At 45.1% G+C, this 24,908-nt stretch overlaps 1 protein-coding gene across 7 annotated transcripts in view; it reads left to right on the forward strand.

The window, feature by feature from the left end:
• LOC110528214 (LIM domain and actin-binding protein 1) overlaps positions 1–24,908 on the forward strand; it is a 38,502-nt gene extending 13,594 nt beyond the window's left edge. For 4 of the 7 annotated variants that reach the window (XM_036983801.1, XM_036983800.1, XM_036983804.1 and 1 more), the window contains 9 exons: positions 3,218–3,263; positions 12,183–12,635; positions 19,465–19,519; positions 20,210–20,307; positions 20,779–20,829; positions 21,189–21,240; positions 21,570–21,652; positions 21,827–21,960; positions 22,286–24,908. In XM_036983801.1, coding sequence (XP_036839696.1) covers positions 3,218–3,263; positions 12,183–12,635; positions 19,465–19,519; positions 20,210–20,307; positions 20,779–20,829; positions 21,189–21,240; positions 21,570–21,652; positions 21,827–21,960; positions 22,286–23,396 — 2,083 coding nt within the window. In that variant the 3' untranslated portion in view covers positions 23,397–24,908. Of the gene's footprint in view, positions 1–3,217; positions 3,264–10,533; positions 10,687–11,434; positions 11,568–12,182; positions 12,636–19,464; positions 19,520–20,209; positions 20,308–20,778; positions 20,830–21,188; positions 21,241–21,569; positions 21,653–21,826; positions 21,961–22,285 lie in introns of those variants that run through there. The other 3 variants (XM_036983802.1, XM_036983803.1, XM_021610073.2) reach the window with 3 other exon arrangements.

The following is a 24,908-nucleotide window of genomic DNA, read 5'->3' on the forward strand; positions in this document are numbered from 1 at the left end:
CCCTGGGTCTCGACCCCGCCCTGTGCAACTGGGGCCTGGACTTCCTGACGGGCCGCCCCCAAGTGGTGAGGGTAGGTAACAACATCTCCACCCCGCTGATCCTCAGTACTAGGGTGCCACAAGGGTGCGTTCTCATCCCTCTCCTGTACTCCCTGTTCACCCACGACTTCGTGGCCATGCACGCCTCTAACTCAATCATCAAGTTTGCAGATGACACTACAGTGGTAGGCTTGATTACCAACAACGACGAGATGGCCTACAGGGAGGAGGGCAGGGCCCTCGGAGTGTGGTGTCAGGACTCAACTCAACTCACACTCAACGTCAACAAAACAAAGGAGATGATCATGGACTTCAGGAAACAGCAGAGGGAGCACCCCCCTCTCCACATCAATGGGACAGTAGTGGAGAGGGTAGAAAGTTTTAAGTTCTTCGGCGTACACATCACGGAAAAACTGAAATGGTCCAACCACACAGACACCGAGCCACTGCCTGTTCACCCCGCTATCATCCAGAAGGCGAGGTCAGTACAGGTGCATCAAAGCAGGGACCGAGAGACTGAAAAACAGCTTATCTCAAGGCCATCATGTGACTGTTAAACAGCCATCACTAACATTGAGTGGCTGCTGCCAACATACTGACTCAACTCCAGCCACTTTAATAATGGAAAAATTGATGTAATAAATGTATCACTAGCCACTTTAAACAATGCCACTTCATATAATGTTTACATACCCTACATTACTCATCTCATATGTATATACTGTACTCGATACCATCTACTGCATCTTGCCTATGCCGTTCTATACCATCACTCATTCATATATTTTAATGTACATATTCTTATTCATTCCTTTACACTTGTGTGTATAAGGTAATTGTTGTGAAATTGTTAGGTTAGATTACTCGTTTAATATTACTGCATTGTCGGAACTAGAAGCACAAGCATTTCGCTACACTTGCATTAACATCTGCTAACCATGTGTATGTGACAAATAAAATTTGTCTTGAGATGGGAGAACCTGCCAGAATGACAACAATCTCTGTAGCACTTCACCAATCTTGGCTTTATGGGAGAGTGGCCAGACGAAACTGTTCCTCAGAAAAAGGCACATGACATTACTCCTGGAGTTTGCAAAAAGGCACGTGAAAGACTGAGCATAAGTCAAGAGATTTTTTTACATTTTATTTGACCTTTTATTTAACCAGGTAGGCCACTTGAGAACAAGTTCTCATTTACAACTGCGACCTGGCCAAGATAAAGCAAAGCAGTGCAATACAAACAACAACACAGAGTTACACATGGAATAAACAAATGTACAGTCAATAACACAAAAAAAATCTATATACAGTGTGTGCAAATGAGGTAAGATTAGGGAGGTAAGGCAATAAATAGTAATTACAATTTAGCAATTAAACACAGGAGTGATGAATGTGCAAGTAGAGATACTGGGGTGCAAAGGAGCAAAAAAATAACAATATGGGGATGAGATTCTGTGGTCTGATGAGACAAACATTTTAATATTTGGCATGAAAGCAAAGCACTATGTCTGGAGAAACCAGGCACAGCTCATCACCCATCTCACACCATCCCTGAAAAGCATCCCCAATAGCATGATGCTGCCACCACCATGCTATGAGGGATGCTTTTCAGAGCCAGGTACTGGGAGACTGGTAAGGCTAGAGGAAACAATGAATGGAGCCAAATACAGGCAAATCCTCGATGAGAACCTGCTTCAGAGTGCAAATTAGACTGAGATGAAGATTTACGTTCCAACAGGACATTAACCCAAGCATACAGCCAAAGCAACGCTGGAATGGGTTCAGAACAAGAATGTGAAAGTCCTTGAGTGGCCCAGCCGAAGCTTGAGAAAATCTGCAGGGAAGACTGAAAGAAAATCCAGATGAGCAAAGCTGATACAGACATACCCAAGACAACTCAAAGATATAATTGTCGCCAAAGGTGCTTCTCCAAAGTATTGACTCAGGGGTGTGAATACTTATGTAAATACAATTTCTGTATTTCATTTTCAATAAATTGGCAAACCTGTCTAAAAACATGTTTTCACTTTGTCATTATGGGGTATTGTGATGTCATTATGGGGTATTGTGATGTCATTATGGGGTATTGTGTGTAGATGGGTGAGAATCTATTTTAATCCTTTTTGAATTTGGGCTGTAACAAGTTGTGGAATAAGTCAAGGGGTATGAATACTTTCTGAAGGCGCTGTATATAAGGGACATAGGCTAATTACAATTGGCCCAGAACAGAGCAGCACGTCTGGCCCTTAAATGTACACGGGGCTAATATCAACAACATGCATATCAATCTCTCCTGGCTCAAAGTAGAGGAGTGATTGACTGCATCAATACTGGTCTTTGGGAGAGGTGTTGATCTGTAAAAAGTACAGAACTGTCTGTTCAATTGGTTAACACACAACTCAAACATTCATACATACCCCTCAAGACATACCACCAGAAGACTCTTCAGTCCCTAAGTCCAGAACAGAGGCTAGGAAATGCATACTGCACTAAATAGAGGTAACTCAAGTTAGTAGTAAAATCTGATTTAAAAGAATAAACACCTCACGGTACAATGCGGACTGTGAAGAGAAACACACACACACACACACGCACACACTCTTACTTACACACACATTCTATAACACACACTCTACACCCACACATTATTGTTTGTAATGTAAATTTGTATAACACACAATGTGTAGAGTAGCTGCTTCCTTGGCAACAGCTAATGGGAATCCTAATAAAATATTTACACGTCCTTTTCTTCTGTTGCTATGCAAAGTAGATGTTACCTCACCACAATCTTGATATTCCAGTTCGTCGCCATTCATCGTATTGGCAGCAGACTGAAAGTACAACTGTATGAGTTAAGAAAAGGAGAAACTTAATGAAGGGTTATGTCATTGGGAGGTGAATATAGGTCAGTCTAGACGGCCACTAGACCGTTAGTCCCTAACCCTTCAGTGTGCAGATCCAGAAAAAAATTTGAGAAGCCTCAATAAACCCTTTTTATATTTCTTGCTCACCTACCTTGTCTCTTCAGACCTGCAAAACCTCTGAGGATATTATTGATTCAACACCAATGCAAACTTCCATTCCAAGTATAATGCCAATGTTGGAAAGGCTTTGGTCCACTTTGTGTGCACCTCTTCTCTTGATCAGCAGAGGTCAATGTTGATTCTCTCTCCCACAGGTACCAGAGAGCTGCTGAGGAGTCTAATGCAGAGAAGAAGAAAGCAGTGAGTATCTCCATTCAGATCCCCAACAGGAGGTCCACTCATGGAATTACAGGATGTGACGTCATTACATCAGACACACAGTCACCAGTTCAGTGATACACTTGTGGAGCTGTCCTCTTGGTCAGGAACCTGTTTCTTTGACTCTGTCACCAGTGAACTATATGCTCAAGTGTGTATGCCAGAGTGGTTTTGTGCTCTCTTCTCTGTTTAGGCTACTTATGCTTGACAGTGAGTAAATAGGACAAAGCACTAGCATTCACATTGTAAAATGTCTGCCTCCTTTTTAGTGGGCCTTTTCAAAAACTACCTCCCACACACACACAGTATTATCCTCATCCCGGCTGAGGAACACACACGGAGTCCAAGCCTAGCTCTGCCTGGTCACTTATTGTGATGGGCTGGCAGTCATGACCCTAATCCTGACTCAGTCTACTAATCCCAAAATAATTCCCTCTTGGGATAGTTGTCTTTATCTGTTGGGCAGTGCTGGAGAAGTGGACAAGGGAACAGGGAATAAGTGATCAGCCGATGTCATGCAGGAGTGCAAGGTAACTACCATTTTCCAATGGCTGATGAGGAATGTATTCTGATCATTGGTTACCTAGATGCCAGTTAATGTGGACCTAGATTGTAACACAGGAGTTGCCCTGCGTGACACAGCATTGTGGAGAGGCTCAAGTAGTTGAAGACAAACATTGTTTAAACACAGGGTCTTTTCTTAGTCATTCAGAGCCACGCACACACTGCTCTTACTGTGTGGTGCATGCTGTTCCTTCCTGTCTGTGCTGAGTTAAACAGGTCCAGTCAGCACAATTGTTTGTGTGTGTGTGTGTGCGCACTGAGAGACATGCAGGCAACACTGGTGTCAAGGGTGGGCTGTAAATTTTCCATGGAAGGAGGAAGAGAGGTCTCTGCTTTCTGAGATACCTGAAAGGCAGTCCTCTGTTGCGGTATGGAGCATAGGGGTCAGGAGTTGTAACTTTTCAGACATTGTTCTGTCTTTGCGTTTTTCCAGGTAAAACAGCAGCGATGTCATAATGACATTTGGAACTGACAGACTACATGGGACTAAAACAATTTAACATGAGACTATGAGATGGCATGGTGGTCCACAAATAAACTGTAAGGAGCCTCCTGTAGTCTTCCTAATATTATGTTGACTATGTGGAATGTCAACCCCCCCCCACCCCCCATTCAACTTATTATTTCTTCTTAATGACATCTATTATGTTTTCTAACTGCAAAATGCACGCAGAAGTTAATGATCGTTTTACAGGGGAATGGATGTTCCACTCCCTAAGAGCTATCATGGTCGATTACTGCACTCTCAATATGTGGTCCTCCCTGCTGCTGAGTCAGTCAGATTGAGTCACAGTTTGGGTACTGACCTGGAGGTAAGTGTGTGTGTTCAGTAGCAGTAATGGCGGAAATTAGCCGCTTATAGCAGGAACCTGACTGTCACTGACCGAGATGGCTACATAGGTTGAACAGAACAACATAATGTGTTGTAGTTTACACTGTCTTCTTGAGGACAAAGGTGAAGAGTTTGGTTTTGTACAACAACACTGTCAGGAATTTGAATGTCATGATGTGATTTGGCATCACAGATCTCAACACTGCTAGCATGAGGTTCTGCAACATGACATCAGTGCATGGGTATGGCTCTGACATCACCCAATGTGGTATAGATTTGCTATTTTTTTAAATACTTTAGAACCGGAACCAGCAAGCTAGCTAGTAGTCAGATAGCCACCGTTAACTCGGACATCTGCCAGCCTCAGCCCGGTCAATTCTTGCCAGTCTGCACAGCGCGATATCAACCCAGAGCATATCAGACTCCTTTTCTCTACCACATCTCCAGATTCCTACTGCAAGCTCTGAACCTTTACTCTGGATCATCGCAGGTAGCTAGCTGCTATCCGAGTGGCTACTCCTGGCTAACGTCTCTGTCCCGATGCAAGCACCAGTTAGCCTGGAGCCTGCTAGCCCCGGCCTGCTAGCTGTTTGAATCGCTGTGCCTCCAGTTTGCCTAGCTACTCACTGGACCCTATGAGCACTCGGCTACAATTGCCGCTCCCTAATGTCAATATGCCTTGTCTATTGCTGTTTTGGTCAGTGATTTGTCTTATTTCACTGTAGAACCTCCAGCCCTGCTCAATATGCCTTAGCTAGCCCCTTTGTTCCACCCCCCACACATGCGGTGACCACACCTGGCTTAAATGGTGCCTCCAGAGACAAAACCTCTCCCATCATCACTCAATGCCCAGGCTTACCTCCACTGTACTCACATCCTACCATACCCTTGCCTGTACATTATGCCTTGAATCTATTCTTCCGCACCCAGAAACCTGCTCCTTTTACTCTGTTCTGAACCAGTTATTTTAGCCTTTAGCCATACTCTTATCCTACTCATCCTCTGTTCCTCTGGTGATGTAGAGGTTAACCCAGGCCCTGCAGCCCCCAGCATCACTCCCATTCCCCAGGCACTCTTATTTGTTGACTTCTGTAACCGTAAAAGCATTGGTTTCATGCATGGTAACATCAGAAGCTTCCTCCCTAAGTTTGTTTTATTCACTACTTTAGCACACTCCGCCAACCCTGATGTCCTAGCCGTGTCTGAACCCTGGCTTAGGAAGGCCACCAAAAATCCTGAAATTTCCATCCCTAACTAACATTTTCCGACAAGATAGAACTGCCAAAGGGGGCGGAGTTGCAATCTACTGCAGAGAGATCCTGCGGACTTCTGTCATACTATCCAGGTCTGTGCCCAAACAATTCGAGCTTCTATTTTTAAAAATCCACCTTTCCAGAAACAAGTCTCTCACCTTTGCCGCTTGTTATAGACCCCCTTCAGCCCCCAGCTGTGCCCTGGACGCCATATGTGAATTGATCGCCCCCCATATATCTTCAGAGTTCGTATTGTTAGGTGACCTAAACTGAGATATGCTTAACACCCCGGCCGTCCTACAATCTAAACTAGATGCCCTCAATCTCTCACAAATTATCAAGGAACCTACCATGTACAACCCTAAATCCGTAACCATGTGCACCCTCTTAGATATCATCCTGACCAATTTGCCCTCTAAATACACCTCTGCTGTCTTCAACCAGGATCTCAGCGATCACTGCCTCATTGCCTGCGTGCGTAATGGGTCCGCAGTCAAACGACCACCCTTCATCACTGTAAAATGCTCCCTAAAACACTTCAGCGAGCAGGCCTTTCTAATCGACCAGGCCCTGGTATCCTGGAAGGATATTGACCTCATCCTGTCAGTAGAGGATGCCTGGTTGCTCTTTAAAAGTGCTTTCCTCTCCATCTTAAATAAGCATGCCCCATCCAATTAATGTAGAAATAAGAACAGATATAGATAGCCCTTGGTTCCCCCAGACTTGACTGCCCTTGACCAGCACAAAAACATCCTGTGGCGTTCTGCATTAGCATTGAATAGCCCAAGCGATATTCAACTTTTCAGGCAAGTAAGGGACCAATATACTCAGTCAGTTAGGAAAGCTAAGGCTAGCTTTTTCAAACAGAAATGTTCTTCCTGTATCACTAATTCCAAAAAGTTTTGGGACACTGTAAAGTCCATGGAGAATAAGAGCACCTCCAATCAGCTGCCCACTTCACTGAGGCTAGGAAACACTGTCACCACCGATAAATCTACCCCGGCCAACATCTCAGCACACCCTGCAGCAACTTGCCCCCCCCCCCACACTGATTCTCCTTCACCCAAAGCCAGACAGCTGATGTTCTGAAAGAGCTGTAAAATCTGTATCCCTACAAATCAGCTGGGCTAGACAATTTGTACTCTCTCTTTCTAAAATTATCTGTAATGGGTCCGCAGTCAAACGACCACCCTTCATCACTGTAAAATGCTCCCTAAAACACTTCAGCGAGCAGGCCTTTCTAATCGACCAGGCCCTGGTATCCTGGAAGGATATTGACCTCATCCTGTCAGTAGAGGATGCCTGGTTGCTCTTTAAAAGTGCTTTCCTCTCCATCTTAAATAAGCATGCCCCATCCAATTAATGTAGAAATAAGAACAGATATAGATAGCCCTTGGTTCCCCCAGACTTGACTGCCCTTGACCAGCACAAAAACATCCTGTGGCGTTCTGCATTAGCATTGAATAGCCCAAGCGATATTCAACTTTTCAGGCAAGTAAGGGACCAATATACTCAGTCAGTTAGGAAAGCTAAGGCTAGCTTTTTCAAACAGAAATGTTCTTCCTGTATCACTAATTCCAAAAAGTTTTGGGACACTGTAAAGTCCATGGAGAATAAGAGCACCTCCAATCAGCTGCCCACTTCACTGAGGCTAGGAAACACTGTCACCACCGATAAATCTACCCCGGCCAACATCTCAGCACACCCTGCAGCAACTTGCCCCCCCCCCCCACACTGATTCTCCTTCACCCAAAGCCAGACAGCTGATGTTCTGAAAGAGCTGTAAAATCTGTATCCCTACAAATCAGCTGGGCTAGACAATTTGTACTCTCTCTTTCTAAAATGATCTGCCGAAATGAGTGCATCTGCACGCACAGTGAGGCGAAGACTTTTGGAGAGTGGCCTGGTGTCAAGAAGGGCAGCAAAGAAGCCACTTCTCTCCCGGAAAAAAATCAGGGACAGAGTGATATTCTGCAAAAGGTACAGGGATTGGACTGCTGAGAACTGGTGTAATGTCATTTTCCCTGATGAATCCCCTTTCCGATTGTTTGGGGCATCCAGAAAAAAGCTTGTCCGGAGAAGACAAGGTGAGTGCTACCATCAGTCCTGTGTCATGCCAACAGTAAAGCATCCTGAGACCATTCATGTGTGGGGTTGCTTCTCAGCCAAGGGAGTGGGCTCACTCACAATTTTGCCTAAGAACACAGCCATGAATAAAGAATAGTACCAACACATCCTCCAAGAGCAACTTCTCCCAACCACCCAGGAACAGTTTGGTGACGAACAATGCCTTTTCCAGCATGATGGAACACCTTGCCATAAGGCAAAAGTGATAACTAAGTGGCTCGGGGAACAAAACATCAATATATTGGGTCCATGGCCAGGAAACTCCCCAGACCTTAATCCCATTGAGAACTTGTGGTCAATCCTCAAGAGGCGGGTGGACAAACAAAACCCACATATTCTGACAAACTCCAAGTATTGATTATGCAAGATCAATCAGGATGTGGCCCAGAAGTTAACTGACAGCATGCTAGGGCGGATTGCAGAGGTCTTGAAAAAGAAGGGTCTACATTGCAAATTTGGACTCTTTGCATTAACTTCATGTAATTGTCAGTACAAGACTTTGACACTTATGAAATGCTTGTAATTATACTTCAGTATTCCATAGTAACATCTGACAAAAATATTTAAAGACACTGAGTCAGCAGACTTTGTGAAAATTAATATTTGTGTCATTCTCAACTTTTGGCCACGACTGTAAATCTGGCCCTTCTTTCGACACTGTGCTAACAAACCTCCAAATGAGCTTCAATGCCATACATCACTCCATCCATGGCCTCCAACTGCTCTTAAATGCTAGTAAAACTAAATGCATGCTCTTCAACTGATCGCTGCCTGCACCTGCCCGCCCGACTAGCATCACTACTCTGGACGTTCTGACCTAGAATATGTGGACAACTACAAATACCTTGGTTGTCAACCAGACTGTAAACGCTCCTTCCAGACTCACATTAAGCATCTCCAATCCAAAATTAAATCTAGAATTGGCTTCCTATTTTGCACCAAAGCCTCCTTTAGTCATGCTGCCAAACATGCCCTGACTATCCTACCAATCCTTGACTTGGCGAAGTCATTTACAAAATAGACTGTTGGCTGGCCCTCACTACATATCCGTCACCAAACCCACTGGCTCCAGGTCATCGATAAGTCTTTGTTAGATAAAGCCACGCCTTATCTCAGCTCACTGGTCACCATAGCAACACCCACCTGTAGCACGAGCTCCAGCAGGTAAATTGCTGCCAATGGCTGAATTACATAAATCTCTGAAGCTGGAGTCTTATTTCTCCCTCTCTAACTTTGAGCAACAGCTGTCAGAGCAGCTTACCTATCATTGTACCTGTATGCAGCCAATCTTTAAATGGCACACCCAACTACCTCATCCCCATATTATTACTTACCCCCTTGGGTTGTGCCGTGGCGGAGATCTTTGTGGGCTATATTCGGCCTTGTCTCAGGATGGTAAGTTGGTGGTTGAAGATATCCCTCTAGTGGTGTGGGGGCTGTGCTTTGGCAAAGTGGGTGGGGTTATATCCTTCCTGTTTGGCCCTGTCCGGGGGTGTCATCGGATGGGGCCACAATGTCTCCTGACCCCTCCTCTCTCAGCCTCCAGTATTTATGCTAAAGTAGTTTATGTGTCGGGGGGCTGCTCCAGTTTCAACTGTTCTGCCTGTGATTATTATTATTTGACCATGCTGGTCATTTATGAACATTTGAACATCTTGGCCATGTTCTGTTATAATCTCTACCCGGCACAGCCAGAAGAGGACTGGCCACCCCACATAGCCTGGTTCCTCCCTAGGTTTCTTCCTAGGTTTTGGCCTTTCTAGGGAGTTTTTGTAGCCACCGTGCTTCTACACCTGCATTGCTTGCTGTTTGGGGTTTTAGGCTGGGTTTCTGTACAGCACTTTGAGATATCAGCTGATGTACGAAGGGCTATATAAATACATTTTGATTTGCTCTTTTGCACCCCAGTATCTCTACTTGCACATCATCATCTGCACATCTATCACTCCAGTATTAATGCTAAATTGTAATTATTTCGCATCTACGGCTTGTTTATTGCTTACCTCCCTACTCTTCTAGATTTGCACACACTGTACATAGATTTTTCTATTTTTCTTTTCTATTGTGTTATTGACTGTACAATTATGTGTAACTGTTTTTTTTGTCGCACTGCTTTGCTTTATCTTGGCCAGGTCGCAGTTGTAAATGAGAACTTGTTCTCAACTGGCCTACCTGTTTAAATAAAGGTGAAGTAAAGTTTAAAAAATAAATATTTCTTTCTCACAAAAATGGAATCCTTCAGCTGTGTTTGAGCTGGATTTACACAAAAAACAACAACATATATTTAACATCTTTATTTGGGGATCAACATCAATAAGGGAAGTGAAACTAAAGTAAAAAAAAAGACTCAGTCAGTGAAGAGTTAAACCTTTTCCCAAATGTATCATTTTCTGGTTTCCTGGGGTATTACCCCCGCCGCACCGCAGTCTCTCTCTCCTGGTCTTGATGTGGGGTGGGCTAGTTCTTACATGCAGAGTTTTTCTAACTGCTAACATCTGGGAGAGCTTGATCACTCTCACTTAGCACAGACCAGAGAGAAGGACTGCAGACTGATTCCAGCTACAGGACTCTCTCCCCCTGCCTGCCACCTAGCCTCCCCACTACGCCTCGTTTCGTCTCGCTCTCACAGGTTTCACCACTTCTCTTTTAAAAAAACAGGAACAAACTTTTCATTGTCTGCTGCTCCTTTTCTTTTGTACTTATTGTACTCCAGTTGCTCTCACAAAGATAATTATTGGGATTCTCTGACCTTCTTTCCCTCCGTTCAGTCCTCCCTTAAGCTCTGCTCTTTTTTCATGTGTTTCCATCTAGTTTCTGTCACATCCTTTGTTGGTGGAACATGGCTTGATGTATTTTGCAGGTTAGGTTTGTTGGAATTGCATGGTTGTGGTGTGTGTGTGGTCAATGCGATGACATTGGGAAGTCGTGTAAGCTTTTTATATCTCTCTCAAGTTTGTGTGGACCTCCAATGCTATATGGTTGACCACCTCATTATCACGTTGAAGGGAAAAGTCAGGTTTGTTCTTTGTTAGGGAGTTGTGGATGTTGATGGTTACCTACTGCTTGGGGCTTGTGTTATGGATGTCCTTTTACCACTAAGAATACATATTGTTTCTCTTCTTCATGGGTGTGAACCGTGCGATATAGATGGTTTGTATTGAGTTGGGCTCTATTTACCATAGCCCAGTGCGGTTCCATGACAGGAACATAGAGTTCCCCATGTAAACTTAACTTTATTAGTTCATTAGTTGACTCTATTCTGCTTTCAAAGGGCCGTATGTTTTACATACCTTTTCAGAACTTCCCCATATTACACAGACTGTTTCCAAGCGGGTGTTCATTTCCATATTTTCTAGTGAAAATCTAACTCATGGATGTCACACAGTGGAGTATTGTTGTCCTCTAATAGTTCAGCTTGCTACTCGGCGTCAGTTATGATTTGGGAGCTTCATGGATGGTTGAGCCTATATGCTTAGCAGAGCAGAGAACCCTCTGTACTTTCAGGAAAAGGTGAGGTAGGGTGCCACTGAATGGAATGCGGTTGGGAAAGAGGTCTCCATGTTTAGTGCTGCTCTCTCTCCATCTTGAGCCAAGACTTTGTTTGCCTCTCTAGAGTTGATTGTACAGCAGCTGATGATTGCCAGCTCTGACTTCAGCTACTGTGACAAAATATCTCTTTCCTGGACCAACTCGGGGAACAGCTGCTTATCTAATTATAATTTTCTTCCACGTCAGTAACTACTGCTGTTCACAAAGTATTTTCCCACTGTGGACTCAGGAAGAAAGTTATGAGCTTTTGATTTTTCCTCTGTTTTTTCCTGTTCATTTGGTTGTAGTCTCGGTGCTTGGAATTGGATTACATAATACAGGATGTAGGAAGTAAATGGTGATGACTATTTGGTTGGTAATGGTTTCATTCTAGCTTGTTTAGTCATTTGATCCCACACAGTTGAAAAATGAGACTGACTATTTGTATTATTAACTGTTATAAATTGGTACCGTGTTTCTCATACAAGACTACTCCTACACACAAGTACCTATTTCAGGACATTGCTTTAGTCAGTAACTTCAAGACATTCTTCCTGTTGACCATTCACTAATCTGCTCTCCTCTTCTGCCTGTCAGTCGGTGGAGAGCCTGCCTCCCACCCTGCGTTCAGGGAACCTGAGTGTTCTGAAGAAGCGCTGGGAGCAGCCAGGTCCTCGCCAAGACAGACCCGCCCCGCTACCCAACGGGCCACCCCGTGCCCACCTCTCCCCCTCTGCCGTACCAAAACCAACCCCCCTGACCGAGCACCTTCCCCCAGCCAAGTCTCCGGAATCCTTGAACACTCAGGGTGGCCAAAGCACAGCCTTCAGCCGCTTCCAGTATCCTGCACCAGCAGCTATAGCCGAGGAGGGACAGAGAGGGATGGAGAAGAAAGCGCAGCGGCCAAGCGAGCGAGAGGAGGAGAAAGAGCTGATGCAGGTGGAAGACGAGGTGGTGCCACCCAGCCCCTGCACACCCATCGAGAAACCCAGCGTGCCTCTCAACAGCCTGAAGATGATGTTTGAGAAGGGAGAGGGCACCAAGGGAAAGGTAAGACTGATAAGGCACACATACACAGTGGGTATGTATCCCTCTACACCGTATCTTTCCCTCTTTCCTCTAATGATACTTCTCTCTCTCACTCTGTCTCTTGGCATATTCCTCAACATGTAGCTGCTCCGCAGAGTTGTGGGGTCAGGTCAGTCATCTGTGTGTGTGTGTGATTGGTTAGCCCCCTGTATCCAGCTGGGATGCAGCTGAACTCTTGATCTGTTGTTGCACAGCCAGAGATTTGAATGCTTCCTTTGAACTAGAGTCATGCTAGCAGTCACATTCCTTGGTACCTGATGCAATCGTGCTTTTCAAAAAGCTCTGTCTCTTGACTTCATAAGGCACCCCAAAGACCACTGTCTGTCTCAGTGCACATCACTAAGCACAGACAGAACACCCATTCACTGAGACTTCAGCACGCACACACACTTAGAGGAAACTTGCTAAAACTAGTTTACCTAATAACACAAGAGGCTCTCAAATGTCACTCATTAGTGGCCATGTTAATGAACCGGCCCTCTCAGGCCCATTACTGCCTAACTAACTCAACCCTTCAGTCCCTCTCTTCTGTCCCCACAAAAAGTTTCCTTAACTCAATTATTCACACTGCCCATATGCCCTGTCCCTTATCTCTTCCTAAACAACCCCCTCTTTAGTGCACAAACACACACGTATGTACACCATAATTGCCCAGGGTCAAGAATGTACCCACATTCCTTGTCTCTCTCTTCAAAGACCCACCATTTTTGGAATTCTCCTTCAGTTAGGTATTCACCCCCCATGGCCCACAACCCACCTCTCTCAGCATCACACAAGATTACACTCCACTTCTGTACACTGCTGATCCTCCTATTTTTAAGTCTCCTGTTTCCTCTCAAATGTTCTTGTCTAATAAAAGTTGAGTAAAACTTTGGGGTGTGACTCTGAGACAATAGTATTTTGTATACATCATATTATTGTGAGACAATAGTATTTTGTATACATCATATTATTGTGAGACAATAGTATTTTGTATACATCATATTATTGTGAGACAATAGTGTATTGTATTCCTGGTGGTCTCTGCTTACCCTGGCTTAGCCAACAGTGTTGATGCATGGTCCAGGTGGGAGAGCAAGGCTGTGGAGTCCAACTCGGACCAGAGTAAGTTGCCACCACGCGTTGGTGTTTATCTCTTTTAAGTGTGTTCATGATGACCACTAGTCCAAGACCTAGGCCTACATGTTGGAATTTCCCCCAGTGTCTCCTTAGGGAGACTGGTCTGAGAACAGTGGTTGTGTTGTAGTCTTTGTTCTCTCAGCCAGTCAGACGAGGCGTGCCACAATGGCCATGGTTCAGGACTTGTACTGAATTTACTGCCAGAGCTTTTAAAGAGGGGAGTGACGGTAGGAGGGCCTCGTCTCGTCTTTGTCTGAGAGCTGTGCTCGGTGTGTGTTTCCTTAATACACATACGCACAAAATGTATTGCTACCCCAGTGCATTTCAGCTGACTACACCCGGCTGACCAGAGCTGAGGTGGGGTTGAGCTTGGGGGGAGGCGAAGCTCGTCCCCAGGTGTACACACACGCACTCATGCTCCATCTCACACACACACATTAGTGCCCGCCCCAGCTGTAGCTCAGCGCCTGCTCTTGACTGATGCCATCTACAGCAGTGACGATGTCATGGGAGTGTTATGCACACACTCCTTACCCCCCAATCACTGAAGGCCTACAAACTCACACTCCTTCTCTCTCTCTTTCACTCACTCACTCACTCACTCTCTCACTCACTCTCTCACTCACTCACTCACTCACTCACTCACTCACTCACTCACTCACTCACTCACTCACTCACTCACTCACTCACACCTTCCCTCTCTCCCCTTGTTTCTAGTTATTTTTTACTCTCTGTATTCACACTTTCTCTTTGTCTCTACTGTTTTTCGATCAGCCCTGGGTGTAAGGAATCCGCATGCTTCCCATCCGGAACAGTCTGTGCATAATATTATGATGACATTTTGTGACGTTTTGGTCTTCGGTAAGGTTTTTTTCCGAACGGTTCGTGAAAAAAGAAAAGTAGCCGACGTCTACGCCCCTTCTTCAGTGATTGGTCAACAGCAGGAATTTTTCAATTAAGGTTTTGTCGTTATTCAACGAAAGACGACTTGTTTTAATGCACATTTTTTCAGAGTTCGGCTTGGTACCAGCCACCTTATGAGCTAGGATGTTGTATATCAGTCCATCTAAATAGCTGTAATGGAGCCTGGACATAAAAGGTTGAAATGGAACAGATCATGCTGGGCTCTGATTCACTGCCTGGCTGGGCCCTAAATAAAACCCTATATTGCTTGCCACTGGCATTCGTTTTATCTCTATTACCATAGTATTCAAAACATAGGTACCGAAGTTATACATTTTTTTTGCATAGTTTTGTACAGTACCAGTCAGATGTTTGGACATACCTACTCATTCAAGTTTTTTTTATTTTTAAATTTGTACTATTTTCTACATTGTAGAATAATAATGAAGACATCAAAACTATGAAATAACACAATGTGGAAACATGTGGTAACCAAAAAAGTTTTAAACTAATCAAAATATATTTTATGTGAGATTTTTCAAAGTAGCCACCCTTTGCCTTGATGACAGCTTTGCACACTCCTGGCATTCTCTCAACCAGTGTATCGCTGCAGAATGCTGTGGTAGCCATGCTGTTTAAGTGTGCCTTAAATTCTAAATAAATAACAGACCATGTCACCAGTAAAGTACCATCACACCTCCTCTTCCATGCTTCACGGTGGGAACCACACATGCAGAGGTCATCTATTCACCTACTCTGCATCTTACAAAGACACGGCGGTTGGAACCAAAAATCGCATTTGGATTCATCAGACCAAAGGACAGATTTCCACTGGTCTAATGTCCATTGCTTGAGTTGCTTGGCCCAAGCAAGACTCTTCTTATTGGTGTCCTTTAGTAGTGGTTTCTTTGCAGCAATTCCACCATGAAGGCCTAATTCACACAATCTCCTCTGAACAGTTTGTTGATGTGTCTGTTACTTGAACTCTGTGAAGCATTAATTTGGGCTGCAATCTGAGGTGCACTCAATTGCTGATTTCTTTGTCTCTCTGTCCCAGCTTTGATGCATCTGTACTGACCTCGCCTTCTGGATGATAGCGGGGTGAACAGGCAGTGGCTCGGGTGGTTGTTGTCCTTGATGATCTTTATGGCCTTCCTGTGACATCGGGTGGTGTAGGTGTCCTGGAGGGCAGGTAGTTTGCCCCCGGTGATGCGTTGTGCAGACTTCACTACCCTCTGGAGAGCCTTACGGTTGTGGGCGGAGCAGTTGCCGTACCTGGCGGTGATACAGCCCGATAGGATGCTCTCGATTGTGCATCTGTAGAAGTTTGTGAGTGCTTTTGGTGACAAGCCAAATTTCTTCAGCCTCCTGAGGTTGAAGAGGCGCTGCTGCGCCTTCTTCACGATGCTGTCTGTGTGGGTGGACCAATTCAGTTTGTCTGTGATGTGTACGCCGAGGAACTTAAAACTTACTACCCTCTCCACTACTGTTCCATCGATGTGGATAGAGGGGTGTTCCCTCTGCTGTTTCCTGAAGTCCACAATCATCTCCTTAGTTTTGTTGACGTTGAGCGTGAGGTTATTTTCCTGACACCACACTCCGAGGGCCCTCACCTCCTCCCTGTAGGCCGTCTCGTCGTTGTTGGTAATCAAGCCTACCACTGTTGTGTCGTCCGCAAACTTGATGATTGAGTTGGAGGCGTGCGTGGCCACGCAGTCGTGGGTGAACATGGAGTACAGGAGAGGGCTCAGAACGCACCCTTGTGGGGCCCCAGTGTTGAGGATCAGCGTGGTGGAGATGTTGTTGCCTACCCTCACCACCTGGGGGCGGCCCGTCAGGAAGTCCAGTACCCAGTTGCACAGGGCGGGGTCGAGACCCAGGGTCTCGAGCTTGATGACGAGCTTGGAGGGCACTATGGTGTTAAATGCCGAGCTGTAGTCGATGAACAGCATTCTCACATAGGTATTCCTCTTGTCCAGATGGGTTAGGGCAGTGTGGTTGAGTCTGGGCCTGCAGCCTTGCGAGGGTTGACACGTTTAAATGTTTTCCTCACATCGGCTGCAGTGAAGGAGAGTCCGCATGTTTTAGTTGCGGGCCGTGTCAGTGGCACTGTATTGTCCTCAAAGCGGGCAAAAAAGTTATTTAGTCTGCCTGGGAGCAAGACATCCTGGTCCGTGACGGGGCCGGTTTTCTTTTTGTAATCCGTGATTGACTGTAGACCCTGCCACATACCTCTTGTGTCTGAGCCGTTGAATTGAGATTCAACTTTGTCTCTATACTGACGCTTAGCTTGTTTGATTGCCTTGCGGAGGGAATAGTTACACTGTTTGTATTCGGTCATGTTTCCGGTCACCTTGCCCTGATTAAAAGCAGTGGTTCGCGTTTTCAGTTTCGCACGAATGCTGCCATCAATCCACGGTTTCTGGTTTGGGAATGTTTTAATCGTTGCTATGGGAACGACATCTTCAAACGCACGTTCTAATGAACTCGCTCACCGAATCAGCGTATTCGTCAATGTTGTTGTCTGACGCAATACGAAACATATCCCAGTCCACGTGATGGAAGCAGTCTTGGAGTGTGGAGTCAGATTGGTCGGACCAGCGTTGAACAGACCTCAGCGCGGGAGCTTCTTGTTTTAGTTTCTGTCTGTAGGCAGGGATCAACAAAATGGAGTCGTGGTCAGCTTTTCCGAAAGGAGGGCGGGGCAGGGCCTTATATGCGTCGCGGAAGTTAGAATAGCAGTGATCCAAGGTTTTTCCAGCCCTGGTTGTGCAATCGATATGCTGATAAAATTTAGGGAGTCTTGTTTTCAGATTAGCCTTGTTAAAATCCCCAGCTACAATGAATGCAGCCTCCGGATAAATGGATTCCAGTTTGCACAGAGTCAAATAAAGTTCGTTCAGAGCCATCGACGTGTCTGCTTGGGGGGGAATATATACGGCTGTGATTATAATCTAAGAGAATTCCCTTGGTAGATAATGCGGTCGACATTTGATTGTGAGGAATTCTAAATCAGGTGAACAGAAGGACTTGAGTACCTGTATGTTGTTATGATCACACCACGTCACGTTAACCATGAAGCATACGCCCCCGCTCCTCTTCTTACCAGAAAGATGTTTGTTTCTGTCTGCGCGATGCGTGGAGAAACCAGCTGGCTGCACCGACTCTCCAGTGAGCCATGTTTCCGTGAAGCAAAGAACGTTACAGTCTCTGATGTCCCTCTGGAATGCTACCCTTGCTCAGATTTCATCAACCTTGTTGTCAAGAGACTGGACATTGGCGAGAAGAATGCTAGGGAGTGGTGCACGATGTGCCCGTCTCCGGAGTCTGACCAGAAGACCGCCTCGTTTCCCTCTTTTACGAAGTCGTTTTTTTGGGTCGCCGGCTGGGATCCATTCCGTTGTCCGGGGTGAAAGGCAGAACACAGGATCCGCTTAGCGAAAGTCATATTCTTGGTCGTACTGATGGTGAGTTGTCGCTGCTCTTATGTTCCGTAGTTCTTCTCGACTGTATGTAATGAAACCCACGTCGACCTGGTGTACCAATGTAAGAAATGACACGTAAAAAAACAAAAAACTGCATAGTTTCCTAGAAACACGAAGCGAGGCGGCCATTAATGTCATGGGGGAGTTGGTGGGGGGGACAGACAGTCCTATCTGACTCTGGCTCTTGAGCTTATTAGGGGATTAACTCTGTGTACACATTTCCGCACCCATACAGTATGTGTACATGCAATAGTGTGTGTGGTTAGTGGTGGTGTAGGGGGCACGTCTCCCTTGACTTTCTGGTAAGTAATTATGTGGTTCATTGCCGTTTCCATCTGTTGTGTGGTGCTAGAAGTGTTTCACATCTATGAAGTGGTTTGTCTTGTCATATTTGTTTATTTTCCAATTTTAAATACATATTATGCATAATGGTTATTTGTTATAAACCATAAAGAATTGGGTTTAGCTGTAGAATTCATTACATCTGCTGTCCAAAATTTGCTGAATGCAGTAAATTCACCATCTTGTTCAAATTTGAAATGTTTCAGCAACTTGAGACAATTGAGCTTCTTATGAAATATGATATCAGCATAGATATTTTGTGATTGTTTTGGTGTTTAACAGTAAAATGTTCCTTACTGTTATCAGTCTCTCTCTTGGGCAAATTAGACGTGAACACTTGGTTTTTGGTTAGGTCTAGAGCTAAAATACTGGCTCCCGTGTGGCCCAGCGGTCTAAGGCACTGCATCGCAGTGCAAGAGGCGTCACTGCAGTCCCTGGTTCGATTCCAGGATGCATCACATCCGGCCATGATTGGGAGTCCCATAGGGCGGTGCACAATTGGTCCAGCATTGGCAGGGATAGGATGTCATTGTAAATATCTGACTTAAAGGTCAGATAAATAAATAAATAAAATAGAGCAAGGTGTGGGGGGGAATAGAACATGCTCCAAATGGGTGTGTGTTTTGTGTGTGTACCTGTGTTAATAGGGGTTTGTTTAAGCAACCATCAGTGGCTCATTGTAATGTAAAGGATATGCAGGAACTGGCTTTGATGCCATTGTGAGAGAGGTGGGAATTGTGGGGGTGGTCAAGAGTGACCAATGACGGAGTTGTATGAGTGTTGATTTGGGTAGCAACGCAGAGGCCAACAAACTAAGGCTTAGAGATAGATGGGAGTAGAGAAAGCAGGAAGAGTCTGTGGTTGCTGAGTTGAAGGTGAGTCCTGTCTGAGGTTGTGTAATAAGCTGATCCCTGACCGTTGACCCCTGTGTTATCATCCAGGTGAGGACAGGACTACACAGCAGCTCCTCCGAGGACATGGACCAGAGACTAGGAGGTAATGCATGAGCACACAAATACACACAGACACTGCAAAAGACCCATACAGTATAATCAAATTCACAGCTGGTATCACCAGCACTAGGCTATAACTGACAAAGGATCCCATGCAGAGAGGTGCCAGTGCACTCATTCTATCCATGAATGTTACAGATGAGGATGCAGGGTTTGCATTGACAGCAACATTTGACATTTGAGTCATTTAGCAGACACTCGTATCCAGAGCGACTGACATTTAGTGCATTCATCTTAAGATAGCTAGGTGGGACAACCACATGTCATAGTAAGTACATTTCCCCTCAATAAAGGCATTATCAGCTAAGTTGGTGCTAGTAGGAATAAGACAATTGCAGGTTATTTATTTGTATTTTTTTAGAAGGGCTGTGGGTGAACTGTGTGGCAGAACAGTGTGTCAATTCATAGTGAGGGCACTGTGCTCCATCTAAAAAGACCAGCTTTATTTACTTAATTCCTAAACTTTTGGCAGCTTTTATGTCCCCTTTGCCCAGGTTTTTGTCATAGTAGCTAATGTAGGATCGTGCTTTCCCATTTTTTGTTTGTTTTTTGGTCTCAAATATACATACAGAGCTTCTGATAACATTGTATCAGAACTAGTTGGTGGATCAGGAGAAAGAAACTTCATTATGCTCATCTCTGTGTGTGTGTCTGTGTGTCTGTTTCCTCGTAGTGTTGTCCCCTGACAGAGTGGTTGAGACCACCTCCCTGAAGGAAAGAATGGCCAAGTACCAGTCAGCCGCTACCAAAAAGGGCCCACTAGTACACACTGTGAGTTTGTGTGTGTGTTTGTTTATTATAGATGCTATCCTAAATTTTTTACACACTCCCCTCCTCTCACATTTAGTCTCCTCTATTTAGGAGAGACTAGAGACACCGTTGACTCAGTCACCAGACCTAAATGTCCTTTTTAGAAAGTGGTCCTCTGCTCTTGTTAAATGGTCACATTATATTTTAGTTATTTGGCAGACGCTCTTATCCAGAGCATTTTTCTTAAAATAGCTAGGTGGGACAACCACATATCACAGTCATAGTAAGTACAAAGTAGCTATCAGCAAAGTCAGTAAGAAAAAATAAAACATTCAAGGCTAATGTAAGGATAGTGTAAATGGGAAAAGTTGCTAAACTAATGTCAAAGAAAGACAGATCATACTTCACATATTTTGTAAAGATGGCCTTGGTTTGTCATTTCATGTCTCTCTTGTCACTGTGTTCTACTGATCAACCTCCATTCATCTGCAGACCAGTCAGTCAGAGCGAGAGTATAACAGCCTGAAGGAGAATGTGGCTGTGGTAAGTACCTACATGTGTGCATGTGGTGCGTGTGAAAAAGTTGGTTTTGAGGTGGGTACGTGAGAGAGCGAGCGACTGAGTGAACATAGTGAATCTTTGAGATAAACTGTGTTTGTGTGTGAAGATTAGTTAATTGGATAGGGGAGCAGCGTTTAAGCAGTTACACACTGTAAACCAATCAAAGCTGATGTGCTGTGAGTAAATTAACATACAAGACTGAACATAGTCTCCTGAAATACCTGCTCTTAAACATGAATACACAGTGACAGTAAACTCTTTTTGTACTATTTGAAATGGATGAACAAGCTATACTGTTTTTTGGATTTCTATAACAAGGTTCTCTCTTTTTTTCCACTCAGAGCCAGGCTTTAGAGTCCTACAGCAGAAAAGTTGCTGTAGCAGAGACCAATGGTGAGTAAGCTTTAATTTCCCTCCCTCCCTATCTCGCATGATGTCAACCCCACAGCTCTTGGCTGGGGGCGCCGGGGACAGCGGGGCAACGGCTGCTCTTGCCTCTGATTGGTCCTCTGTATTCTAGGTTAAAGGGCAGAGAGGGGTGGAGTACCGACTGGGTCGTTACTCTGAGTTACTGCTCTGTGTCTAGTGAAAAGCCTGGCTCCTTTAAAAAAAAAATATATATATATATATATATTGCTCTGCCCAGCTGTGACACTGACCTCTGGAGTCAAGATGGAGTCCCTGTAGTCTGACCTGTATGTTATGTGTTTGGTCTGTTTCAGGGGATGGCATGGACATATCTAGTTTTAAGGGTAGCACCTCATCTTCCTCCTCAGTCCACAGTGACTTGCCCAAGGCAGCCTGGGTGAGTTCTCTCCATAGCCTCCATCACAATGACACGTACAACTGTAGTAACATGTATTAAATCCATATAAAGTCTGACAGTAAGAGTTTTTACATTTTTAAATGTATTTATCCATTACTGTTACTGACAACCACAATTCAGTGTATGAAAGGCAAATCCTTAATGTGTGTGTAGAAGTTCTGCCTTTCCGCGAGGGAGACGTGCATTACGTGCCTAAAGACAGTGTACCCGCTGGAGAGGCTGGTGGCCAACACCCAGATCTTCCACACCACCTGCTTCCGCTGTCTCCACTGCAACACCAAGCTCAGGTACTAGTAGGGATGCTCACTCACTACGGGACACTTCAAATAACGTTATATTGTAATTTTGTCAATGTCCTTTTTCATTCAAATGTCACATTCCAAAACATTTAGAAACCATTGGGGGAAAATAAAAAAGAACATGTTAAAAATATTGTCTATCGTGCATGATAATTCTATCTTTTCAATATGCCATTTTAATTGGATTTATCCTAAGCTGAATCTATTGGAAAAACATTAGCTTTGAAATGTACATTTGTTTCAGTGACCGGTGTCTTGTCTGCATCTAGCTAATGTATGTTTTTGTGTTTTTTTGCTGCCCTCTGCTGTTCAGCCTGGGGAGCTATGCCTCTCTACACGGTAAGGTCTACTGCAAGCCCCACTTCAGCCAGCTGTTCAAGGCCAAAGGCAACTATGACGAGGGCTTTGGCCACCGCCCCCACAAGGACCTGTGGACGCCCCGTGCCGAGGAAGAGGAGGAAGAAGGAGTAGACCGGGTAGTGGAGATGAGGTTTACGGAGCGGGCAGAAAGAGCTGTGGTGGTGTCCCATCCAGCTGAGACACCACTCTCCCCAGCCAAGCAGTCCAGCCCCACGGTGGAGGAGTCTCCCCTGGCCAAGGTGACAGACCTGACTGCCTCTCATGAGACACACAGCCACATTTCCTCCACTGAGAAACTCTCCACCGCCGAGAAAGTCCCAGAGGCCCGCAGGCTTAGGGTTGCCTGGCCCCCTCCTGCTGACAGTGATGCTGGAGCCTCTCCTGCTCTGGAGGGTGGTGGTGTGGGCCGGCCCTGGAGGGCCAAGTGGCCCCCGGAGGGTGAGGTGTCATCGTCCACCCTGAGCCCCGACAGGGCCGAGCTGAAGAGCCTCAGGAGGAGCTCGTCTCTGAAGGAGCGCAGTCGGCCCTTCTCGGTGGCCCCCAGCCTCACCAACACCAATGCCCTGGGGCCACGGGAGCCACGCCAGCCCCTCAAATCCCTGATGGAGAGGAGGGGGTCGCTGGAGGACAGCTGCTCCACGCTTAAGGAACCAGAACCCCAACTCCAGAGGGGGAGAGAGGAGAAGAAAGAGGGGAGCAAGCCCACACCGCCCAGCGGCAGTGCGGTGAACGGAGAGATCAGCTGCGAGGAGGTGGAGAGTCTCCTGGCAACGCAGGACAAGAAAGAAGAGCCGATGAAGAAAGGAAAAGAAGCAGCAATGGAAGATGAAGAGGAAAGGGCTTCTTTAAAATGCAAAAGTGCCTCTCCAGACATCCTAGCATCTCCGCCCCCGCAGCCCAAACACAACCGCAGTTCCCAGGATGTGGGCTTCTGGGAGGGGGAGGAGGGAGGCGAGGGGGAGGAGGGAGGCGAAGGGGAGGGGGAACAGCTCACCATAGAGGAGATGATCAAGAGGAACCGCTATTATGAGGAAGATGAGGAGGAAGGGGAAGATGACGTCTGAATAGACACTTAGCTCTGAATCAGACTGGATTTAGACTGGACACACACCATGGACACACACCAACATATTATGTCCCTAGTATTCCCTGTCCACTTTATTAAACCCAGGGAGTTCTTAAGTGCAGGGACACAACAATTGTGATTTTTCTGTTTGGGTGTAATTTGTGATCATTTTGAGTGTTTGTTTCGTTCACAGTAGAAAAGTTAGCAATACATCAGTCTTACACTACATTGAACCAAATAGCCTATTTATTTGAGTGATTTCTGAGGGAGCCTGATAGAAGGGACTGGTAGATTGTAGACAGTTGGATTAAAAACATTTAGTACCGTTTTCCATGTTTTGTATTTTTACGCTGGAAAGGCTGGTCTTTTTTAAACTGGGAGTGAATACAGTTACGATCTTTATGATACACAGCCCTGATTGGCGGATAGGATACACAGCCCTGATTGGCGGATAGGATCGTCTAGACCAGGGTTTCCTAAACTCGGTCCTGGGCCTCCCCCTGGGTGCACGTTTTGGTTTTTGTCCTAGCACTACACAGCTGATTCAAATAACCAACTCCTCATCAAGCTTTGATTATTTGAATCAGCTGTGTAGTGTTAGGGCAGAAAACAAAATATGCAACCAGGGTCGGCTCCAGTACTGAGTTTGGGAAAACCTGGCCTAGACCCTAGAGCAGGGGTATTCAACTCTTACCCTACGAGGTCCGGAGCTTGCTGGTTTTCTGTTCTATCTGATCATTAATTGTACCCGGTCTAAATCAGTCCCTGATTAGAGGGGAACAATGAAAAACTCAGTGGAACTAGCTTGGAGATCCAGAGATGAGTTTGAGGGCTCTAGAGCCTACCCCTTCAGAGTAGGACAATACATATTATGCAAATAAAAGATGACTGGTCATTGGTCAGAATAATCAGATTGTGATGTAATGCTGTGGGCCAAAAACTACATCCCCTTTTTTTCAAAAGCTGTTACACTAAAAGGGCATTATCAACATTTTCACAATTTCAGTGTTATTTCGACCCCGTAGTGTGGAAATATCAATAAAATAGGGAAATCACGTTTGACTGCACTGCCCCTTTAAGTGGGCTAGTACAAACCACTGCCAGATGGATTCCAGGATCAGAGCTGCTTTAAATAATCACAAGCAGTCGCTTCATGGGTTTGATAGTACTTGATCTTGTAATATACCTTAAGAATCAAAAAAGGCTTGTGACAGAATGTGGTAATTTGATCCGGGATGACTAAACCAACAATGTACTATCTGTGATGTATGTTTGGGCCCTTTCCCTTCCTGGGTGTATATTTTTAGTTGTCATTTGACACAGTGCCTGTTTTAAATTGTATAAAAAGCATCCTATTTTATAATGAATTTAGAAAACTGGATAAATACAGATTATTATATTTACCCTCAATGTTTTATACTTAATTTTTTGGGGTCCTCCATAAAGTAATCTTGGAATTGTACGTCTTGAGATGTGTTTGAAATAAATAATAAATGGTCTATCATTGATA

This window comes from Oncorhynchus mykiss, chromosome 7 (assembly GCF_013265735.2).
Source record: "Oncorhynchus mykiss isolate Arlee chromosome 7, USDA_OmykA_1.1, whole genome shotgun sequence".
Lineage (NCBI taxonomy): Eukaryota > Metazoa > Chordata > Actinopteri > Salmoniformes > Salmonidae > Oncorhynchus > Oncorhynchus mykiss.